At 38.8% G+C, this 10486-nt stretch overlaps 1 protein-coding gene across 1 annotated transcript; it reads left to right on the forward strand.

Annotated features, from left to right (window-relative positions):
• Nucleotides 1–1689: 1689 nt before the first annotated feature.
• Nucleotides 1690–2640, forward strand: LOC149455794 (taste receptor type 2 member 110-like). Its single transcript, XM_089685879.1, is given in 1 exon segment — nt 1690–2640. A coding segment is annotated over 1 exon segment (951 nt).
• The last annotated feature ends 7846 nt before the right edge of the window (nt 2641–10486 follow it).

Here is a 10486-nt window from a genome sequence, read left to right on the forward strand (position 1 = left end):
TAAACATTCTATAGCCTTCTGTGGATGTCAGTCATCCTGCACCCTTCCTTCATCAAGAACTCCATGTGAGCTCTTCTGCTTGAAATCCATTATTTACCTTAAATGAATGAGAAGAAGAGTTGCTATAGAGGAAGAATTACTCTACCAACATATGAAATTTAAACAAGCTATGTAAATTAATGAAAAAAAAGTTATGCCCACTATTGCATGCTTTCGGCATAGTCCTCATCTACACTATATTGCCAAAAGTATTGAGACACCTCTCCAAATCAATGGATCCAGGTGTTCCAATCATCTCCATGAACACAGGTGTATAAAATCAAGCACCTAGGCATGTAGACTGCTTCTAAAAACATTTGTGAAAGAATGGGTCGCTCTCAGGAGCTCAGTGAATTCAAGCGAGGTTGATAGGTTGCCACCTGTGCAATGAGTCCATCTGTGAAACCTCCTTTCTATTAAAGGTTCCACAGTCAACTGTTAGTGGTATTATGATAAACTGAAAGCAATTGGGGGCAACAGCAACTAAGCCATGAAGTGGAAGGGCACATAAAGTGACAGAGCAGGGTCAGCACATGCTGAAGCTCACAGTGCGCAGAAGTCGCTGTCTGCAGAGTCAATAGCTAAGGACTTACAAACTTCATATGGCCTTCAGATTAGCAAAACAACAGTACGTAGAGAGCTTCAGGGAATGGGTTTCCATTGCCAAGCAGCTGCATCCAAGCCTTACATCACCAAGTGCAATGCAAAGCGTTGGATACAGTGGTGTAAAGCACACCGCCACTGGACTCCAGAGCATGGAGACATGTTCTCTGGAGTAGCGAATCACGCTTCTCTGTCTGGCAATCTGATGGACGTGGCTGGGTTTGGCAGTTGCCAGGAGAACGATACTTGTCTGACTGCATTGTTGCAAGTGTAAAGTTTGGTGGAGTGGGGATTATGGTGAGGGGTTGTTTTTCAAGGGTTGGGCTTGGCCCCTTAGTTCCAGTGAAGGGAACTCTTAAGGTATCAGCATACGAAGACATTTTGGACAATTTTATGCTCTCAACTTTGTGGGAACAGTTTGGGGATGGCCCCTCCTGTTCCAACATGACTGTGCACCAGTGCACAAAGCAAGGTGTATAAAAACATGGATGAGTGAGTTTGGGATGGAGGAACTTGAGTGGCCTGCACAGAGTCCTGACCTCAACCTGATAGAACACATTTCGGATGAATTAGAGCAGAGACTTCTCGTCTGACATCAGTGCCTGACCTCACAAATGCACTACTGGAAGTATGGTCAAACATTCCCATAGACACACTCCTAAACCTTGTGGACAGCCTTCACAGAAGAGTTGAAGCTGTTATAGCTGCAAAGGGTGGGCCAACTCAATATTGAACCCTACGGACTAAGACTGGGATGCCATTAACGTTCATGTGTGTGTGTAAAGGCAGGCGTCCCAATATTTTTGGCAATATAGTGTATCTTATCATTGTACTTGCAGATCATTTTCATCTTAGTATTTCATATTATGACAAAATCCACAAATGTTCCACATAGTCAAATTTGCTCTCGTCCTCTGAATTTGTATAATGAACAACACAAATAATGTGTTTGCATTTCCAATTGCAACATAAAACATAGTCACTTTCCATCAATAAATGTAACGTGCTACAGTAGAGTTATAGTAAAGACAGATCTTGCATATGAAAATGCCAAATTCTTCAGAGGACGTCTATTATAGAGATAATGTAACACTTCTGTTTCTGTTTACCTGTCTTGGAATAACAGGTTTGGTGATACAATTATTCATTGTGGCTGTTAATGTCATTGACTGGCTGAAGGGAAGATCAATAACAGGTGCTGACAAAATTATCACCTCTATCGGGATATCAAGGTTCATGTTTCATGCTGTTTGCACGTTGTTTTTATTTTCATGGTTTTCCTTGGTAAAGCTCAGTGAAATCATTTCTACATTAAATGTGTTGACTCTGAGATTGTCGACTGTTTCCAGCATCTGGTTATCAACCTTGCTCTCCATCTTCTTCTACTTCAAGATCTCCACCTTTCACAACATCTTCTTCTTACACCTGAAGGCCATCATTTCAAGAAGAATCATCTACCTGATCATTGCCTCTGTATTGTTTTCTGTTTTAAACTCCTCCATATATTTTTTTGCTATGCCTTCAAAGTTTTCCAGGAATTCAACACAAGGTGACATTTCATACTACCGAAGGACAGAGATAATATCATATGTCAGCATTCTGTGGACAATTCTTCCTCTTCTAATAGCTTTTATAGCTTCATTTCTTCTCATGATTTTGCTTGGTCTCCACACTAGAAGAATGAACAATCATGGAAAAAAGACAAGCAGTACAGACACCTACCGCCGTACCATGACGTTTACAATTGTCTCATCTCTGGCCTGTGCCTTCTATATTATAGTAAATTTCCTTCATAGTTACATGGGATTATTGGACTTTTTCTGGCTCTTTATAACATTGAATATTTTTCAAGTCCTACATTCTGTTTTACTAATTTATGTAGCATCAAAACTAAGAAACCAGTTCTTCAGGATGGTCCATTGTGGAACTAACTGATTGCCCAACAGAAATGTTCATGGGCCTCGCTCTGGAGAGCTGGCGGAGGTGACCCCTCTTTGAATGAAGATGAGTGATGCTTTTATTTTATGCAAGCACCAGACATATTTGACTGTTTCCCTTGCTTGTGCATTTATTAAACAGATAGAACAGATAAGAAAAATGTAGAAATCAGATACAGATGAATACACACATAGTGAATTCTCTGACTTTCACAGCAGATATTTACTAGAATCATTACAAGAAAATGCACGTGCTAATCACATCACTCCTTTGGAACAATTTAATTTGAGGTTTGTTTCCTGACAGTCCCACCTTTAGCCATGCCCAGCTCTAACCACACCCTGAGATAGCACAATGCACCAGAGTGAGGACGAGCTCTTACGGCCAGCACCTGTCTTATCCTAGATTGGGGAGAACAAGTGGAGTTTGGAGCGGCACTCTACATGGAATGGATGATATAATAATATATTTAACAAGAGCAACATTAACCACATGTGTAGTGTGGAGGTACGGTGAATGTTTGTCTGCCTGATTATTGCTTCTGTAATGTTATCTGTAGGATACTCTTCCGTGTCATATTTGGTCAATAATAATATTCTTTTTAGGAAATCAGCACACAAGATAAGCAGGAGATGGTGTCAAATATTAGTTTGTTCTTCATGGCTTCATTCTTTCTCATTATTGTGCTTGGTTACCACATAAGTAGAATGAATAATCATGAACATGCAATGAGCTGCACAGACATGGTTCATAGGACTATGAGATTTACATTTTACCCTTCGTGATCTTTGCATTATATATTTTATTAAAGCTATTGAAAGTGCATGTGGGATTACTGGATCATTTATATTTGGCTTTTAGAATGAGCATTTTTTCAGTTCTACAAGTTATTTTGCTAATTTATGTAACCATAAATCTTAAGATCTCCACCTTTCACAACATCGTATTACACCTGAAGGCCATTACATCAAGAAGGGTCATCTATCTGATCATTGCTTCTGTACTCTTTTTATTATTATTATTATACAGGATCTATATAGCACCAACAGTTTGCACAGAGCTTTACAACATGAGGGCAGACAGTACAGTTAAAATACAATTTAATACGGGAGGAATCAGGGGGCCCTGCTTGTTAGAGCTTGCAATCAAAAAGGAAGGGTCAAGAGATACAAAAAGATAATAACTGTGGGGATGAGCTGATGAAGAAAGTGGAGATACACTTCTTAGGTGAACGCGGGATAGATTTCTCTGAAGAGAAGTGTTTTTAGGGATCGCCTAAAAGTGGACAGAGTAGGAAATAGTTGAAGAGATTGAAGTAGGCAGTTCCATAAGATGGGAGAGGCTCGAGAGAAGTCCTGGAAATCGAGCATGGGAGGAGGTGACAAGGAGCTAGAGAGCATGAGTCTATGGAGAAATGAAGAAAATGATTTGGTTGAATTCTAGGACTAGATTAATGATGTAGCTGGGGGCAAGTTGCGAATGGCTTTGTAAGTTATTGTTAGTATTTTGAATTTATTTAATTGGGTAAGAGTAAAAGGAAGCCAATGGAGGGATCGGCAGAGAGGCTTAGCAGACACGGAATGGATGGTAAGGTGGATAAGTCTGGCAGTAGCATACATGATGAACTGAAGGGTGGAGAGCCTATGTAAAGTTAAGCTAATGGAGCTGAAGGAGGGATTCACAGTAGTCGAGGCAATTGATAACCAGTGAGCGAATCAGGAGTTTTGTGGTGTTATTGGTTAGGAAGGGGCATATTTTGGAGATGTTACATAAGTTGAGGCCGCAAGCTTTGGACAGGGATTGCATGTAGGCCCAAAAGCAGAGTTCAGAGTCCAGGATCACATCTAGCATCCTGGCATGCGGACACAGATTGATCTTGACAGAGAAGTCAGGGGAAGGAGCACATTGGGGAAGAAATATGAGCTTGGTTTTGGATAGACTGAGAACATGGTGTGACATCAAGTCTGATATGTCAATCATAAATTAGTGATGTGTGCAGAGACTGATGGAGTGAGCTGAAGGGCAGAGTAATAGATTTGAGTATCAACAGTGTAGAAATTATATTGGAAGCCATGGGAGGCATCAGTTGACTCAGGGAGGAGGTGTTGATTGAGACTAGGAGAGGTCCAAGAACAGAACCTTGGGGGACTCTGTTGGAGAAAGGAAGAAGAAGAGGAAGAGGAGAGGAGGATGTAGAATTTTAAGTGATACTAAAGGTGCGGTGGGATAGGTAGCATGAGAACCAACAAAGTGTACAGTCACAGAGACCAAAGGAGCAAAGTTTTCTGAGGAGGAGGGGGTGGTCAACCCATATCAAAGCCAGCCAAACGGTCCAGAAGTAGGAGATAGAATAGTGTCCATTGGCTTTAGTTGTTAGTAAATCGTTTGTGAGTTTTAGTAGAACAGTTTCTGTAGAGTCTTGAGGGCAAAATCCAGACTGAAGGGGATCTAGGAGGTTATTCTTAGTGAGTTGGTTACTCAGTTGGTTTTAGACCAGGCATTCAAAGAGTCTGGAGGAAAAGGGGAGCAAGGAAATGGGGCACAGATTATTAAGATTGGTGAGGGTCTAAGGAATACTTTTTAGGTATGGGATTGACTGGTGCATGTTTTTTGAGTAGAGAAAAACAAACAGAGGGCGCACTGGCCTAGTGCATTACCTTTAAAAATGTATTAATAAATTAGAAAAGTAGGTATTGTACTCACAAAATGACAATACAGTCAAAAGCACATCATGAAAGAACAGCTCTGTCCAATCCACACTATGTGCCTATCCGTAATGGGAACTCTGGACCCCCAATAGTCTAACGCGTTTTGAGGACTTGCCTCTTCCTCAGAGCCCTCAGGGTTACCTACTTTTATCATCTATTAAATATATTTTTAAAGGTAATATATTAGGCCGATGCACCCTCTGTTTGTTTTTCTCTACTCAGTACATTTAGACTTCCCCGGTCATTTGAGGGCAGCAAGGTGTGCATATCCCAAGAAATTCGTCATGTGGTCCTATCCATACAGAGTCCATCTCTAAGCGCAGGAGTATCTGGGTTTGCCGTTTCTTTACGTATGTTTTTTTGAGTTGGGGAAAATGCCAGAAGAGAGGGAGAGATTAAATTAGAGAGTGGAGGACAGAGCCACAAGATGAATAGGGAGGGAGGGAGTAGAGTCCAGGGGACAGGTGGTTATGTGGGCATTAGAAAACAAATTAGCAACCTTGTTAATAGTAGCGGGGTTGAAAAGGGAAGTGTTGAGTGTACCTGTGGGCATAGGTTGTTAAGTGGAGGAGATATCTGTACAGTGGGGATTTCATCATGAATTGTGTCATTCTTATTTTTGAAGTGATAGGTGATCTCCTGGGCAGTGAGCGAGTTAGTGGATGGAGGCAGTAGAGGACAAAGTAGAGTGTTAAAGGCTCTGATTGTTTAGTGTACAGCGCACTCACTTTTCAGATGTACATTGGTTGAAGTCTTTCTGAGACTTAGTCTTACACAATCAAGTGCGCGTCTATGTTTTTTTAGACCTCTGGTGTCATCTGTTTGCCAGGGTTGTAGGGGTCAGGCCTGATTCTGTGTGTAGTGAGAGGGGTGAGCATGTCCAGGGCTGAGGACAGGGATCTATTGTAAACAGAAGTGGCTAGACTGGGGCAGGACAGGGGTGGCTTGCTATGTGGGCACACACAGAAGAGGAGGAAGGAGGAACACCAGCTAGGGAACCTAGAAGTGGAGATTCAGGGCTGCTCTGTGCAATACGATTGCAAAGAGCAGGTAAGTATAACATGTTTATTATTTAATTAAAAACATTAAACCTTTACAATCACTTCAGGTAAGCAACAGAAATATTTTACTGTTCTCCTTGCTTGTGTATTTATTAGTAAAGTGAAGCGATTGTTATTTACAGCCGATTCATAAATTAGAAACAAGAGTTCCTAATGGTCTCAACCTTTGCTTGGTTGTAGATGTATTTCTTAAAACAAATTTGGGTAGATAGTGTAAATTTTGTTCCTTTTTTTTCTGAACAGTGAATTTTATAGATTTAAATATGCTATAACAACACATTTGCGTCTTTAACCCCTTCACGCCGAGCTTACACATATCTGTGGCCACATGGAAGTGGGTCTTTATCTAGATCATGGTTTGATCTGAATCAGTGTCAGGGTTAAGGGTCAGTGTTATGGTCAAAGGTCATGCTCAGAGTCATTGCCAGGATCAAGGGTCACAGTCAGTGTATTTTAGGTAGGTTTAAATTATTATTTTTTTTTAAATTCAGTATCAGTGTCAGTTAGTGTCAGTGAGATTTAGTTAGAATTTAAAAAAAAAAAGTGCACCATTGTTTCTGGGCCCTACTACGGGCACAAACAACAAATAGCATACACATACTGGGGGAGATTTACTAAAACTGGTGCAGCTTTACATGGTAGCCAATCAGCTACAACATTCAGCTTGTTCATTTAAGCATTTTAAAAAAAAACTGGAAGCTGTCTATATGCAGAGCTACACAAGCTTTTGCATACTCCAGTTTTAGTAAATAACCCCCAGTGTGTTATTATACAGAATGAGACCAGTGATTGACCACAAACTCTCATGAACACAGCAATGAATATAAACACCACCCCTTATAAATGAAAGTAATGTTGCAATATTATGCCAATAAGTTGAAAGGAATGATTTTCTTTTCCCCTCAGAATCTTTGGTGAGATTCCTGGTTTATCAGCAGAATTCTGGGAACACCCCTTGAACACGGAAATAACGGCAGCTTATGTTCAGAGATGTTCAAAGTTTATTAGGCATTAATAAGATTATATGGATATATATGAACTGTTGATACAAGGCAGGATGGATCTATGCTTTCATGTTGTTTACACCAAATTCTGACCCTACCATTTGAGTGATGCAGCAGAAATCGAGACTCATCAGACCAGTCAACATTTTTCCAATCTTCTATTGTCCAATTTTGGTGAGCCTGTGCGAATTGTAGCCTCCGTTTCCAGTTCTTAGCTGACAGGAGTGGCACCTGGTGTGGTCTTCTGCTGCTGTAGCTCATCTGCTTTGAGGTTCATTGTGTTGTGCCTTCAGAGATGGTATTCTGCATACCTTGGTTGTACCGAGTGCTTATTTGAGTTACTGCTGCCTTTCTATCATTCCAAACCAGTCTGTCCATTCTCCTCCTACTTCTGACATCAACAAGGCCACACAACTGCTACTCACTGGATATTTTCTCTTTTTCGGACCATTCTCTGTAAACAGTAGAAATGGTTGTGCGTGAAAATCCCAGTAGATTAGCTGTTTTTGAAATATTTATCCCATCTGGCACCAACAACCATGCCGAGTTCAAAGTCACTTAAATCCCCTTTCTTCGAGTAACAATTTGTGTAACCAAGCAATTGAACAGGTGCACCTAATAAAGTGGTTGGTGAGTGTATATCAAGACTTGTGCTTGTAAATTAACCCCGCGCCTAAGGGTAAAACAAATATAAATACCTAAGCACAATTTTGCAACTTTGACATTTTGTTAGTAAAACCGTACATACTGTGACATCACAACTGCTTTGTGCATCCTTGTTTTTTTAAGGACAAATTGGGCTTTCATTTGGTGGGGAAGGGTAATGGATATCCCCTGATTTTTTCTTTTTTTATTATTATCAAAGGAAAACTGGCCCAAAAATGTTTTTTTTTTAAATTTAGCTGTATATTACATGCTACTACCACAACCTACCACCAAAGAACAACTCAAAATAAGTTCTTCTGCTCCTGATGATCACAGCAATAACACTTATGTGTATGTTAGTTGTTGTTTGTACCCATAGCTCAGAAACAATAGTGCACATTTTGATTTTTTTATCCTGCCTAAAATACACTGACACTGACTGACTGATACGAAGTAAGAAAATAAAAATACTGACTCTGACCTTTAACCTTGACCTTTGACCCTGACCTTGACCCAAGCACTAAGGCTAGGATCACACCTATGCAGTTTGCATTTGATCTGTTTCCAAAGTGCTTTTTTGCGGTGCGTTTTGCGTTTTTGCAAATGTGATTTTGGCTCTTTTTGTACGCGTTTTGCGGGGTTTTTTCTAACTTGTTGCTGGGCAGATTAAAACGCACAACATATCAAAAACACATTAAAAAAAACACTTTTTCTTTATTTACCTAGTCTATTTAGGATAAAGCCAGCCATAGACGGACAGGTGGTTGCAGGAAAGAAATTTCCCAATTCAACACATTCAGTGTTGATGGAGGAATTCCTCCCGCGTAGTGTTGGGGTTGAACATCGGCCATTCGTGTGTTCACTAAACACACACACAGTAAGGGCATTTGGTGGGTAAACAGCGCTGTGATCTCACAGTCCATTGTTAGAGCTACGATTGGCCAAAGCAATGTAACTGACATTCTCTTATAAGATTGCAAAGATGACAAATGCTGCAAAAGAGATTATTTTGATTCAAGTTTAATACATAATCTGCATCACAGATGTTGGGGTTACAAAGAGAGAACGGAGAGGAGGGAGAGTGGAGGGTGTATGAGGTATTGTCAGTCTTTGACTGTCCTGAGAAATAGATCAGCATGTTGGTCTCAAGCTTCGCCCAATCCGGAACACAGATAAATAGACGTGCAGAACGAAAAGATTTGTTTGTTTTCAGATCGATTCGTTAAGTTACTAAATTTGTGTTGTTGCATTCATAACGAAATTCATTTTGTTTAGCTTTGGTTTGCTTTCAACCAGATTCAAAAATTAGGAATTGATCTGAATTCATTGTGAACAATAGCTGGTTCTATTCTATTCCAAATTCAAATTGCGGAAGACATTTTTTTTCTATTTCATTCTATCCTATTCTATTCCATTTTGTTCTATTCTTTTCTAATCTATTATTTGCTCTTCTAGTATTTTATGTTTTAGTCTATTCTTTTCTATTATATTATTTGCTTTTCTATTCCACGCTATTCTCTTCTTTTATTTTCTATTCTATTTTTTTCTATGCCATTCTGTTCTTTTCTAATATATTCCTTTTTTCTATTCTATTTTATTCTATTATTTTCTATTCTATTATGTTCTGTTTTACTCTATTGTTTTCTATTCTCTTTTATTTTATTCTTTTCGAAATGTGAATTTCAGAAGACGGTTATATTCTATTCAATTTAAATATAGTCTATTTTTTCAATTGTTTTCTTTTCTATTCTATTTTATTCTATTATTTTCTATTCTGTTTTACTCTATTGTTTTCTGTTCTATTCTGTTTTATTCTGTTCTTTTGGAAGTTCAAATTTCAGAAGACGGCTCTATTTTATTGTATTCTATTCTTTTCTATTCTTTTTTTCTATTCCATCCTTTTCTATTTCTTCTATATTCTATTTTTATTTTTTATTCTATGCCTTTATTTCCTATTCTCTTTTATTCTGTTGTTTTATATTTTGTTCTATTCTGTTTATCTTTATTCTTTTTTATTATATTCTTTTCTAAATTCAAAGTTTGGAATATGGTGATATTCTAGCCCTAGTATACAGTGAATAGTCTTTGACGGAAATCAGCAATAGTCATCAATATGTTTATATTTCAAATTTGTTTTCTAATTTAATTTTGATCCAAAATTCAGACAAAATTTTTTTTCATTATTTTGGATTTGTTTAAAATCATCACTGTTGTGATTTGGCGATTTGAATACATCCCAATCTCCAAATAAAGAAAATTTCATCCAGATTTCAATTCCACATGTCTACAGATAACATCCATGAATGACAACAACACACACTTTAATAACTAAGCTGCCACTACCCACAAATTATAAGATTGCGGGAAACTTTGCTCCTGACATTTCTAGCCAATACACTCTCAACCAGACTGGCATACAGGCTTCACAGACCAGACACATTGCTCTCCCTATCAGTTGCAGTTTAGCTACAACAGGACAATAGTAATT

This window comes from Staurois parvus, unplaced genomic scaffold (assembly GCF_062004578.1).
Source record: "Staurois parvus isolate SC_StPar_1 unplaced genomic scaffold, SC_StPar_1.0 ptg000388l, whole genome shotgun sequence".
Taxonomy (NCBI): Eukaryota; Metazoa; Chordata; class Amphibia; order Anura; family Ranidae; genus Staurois; species Staurois parvus.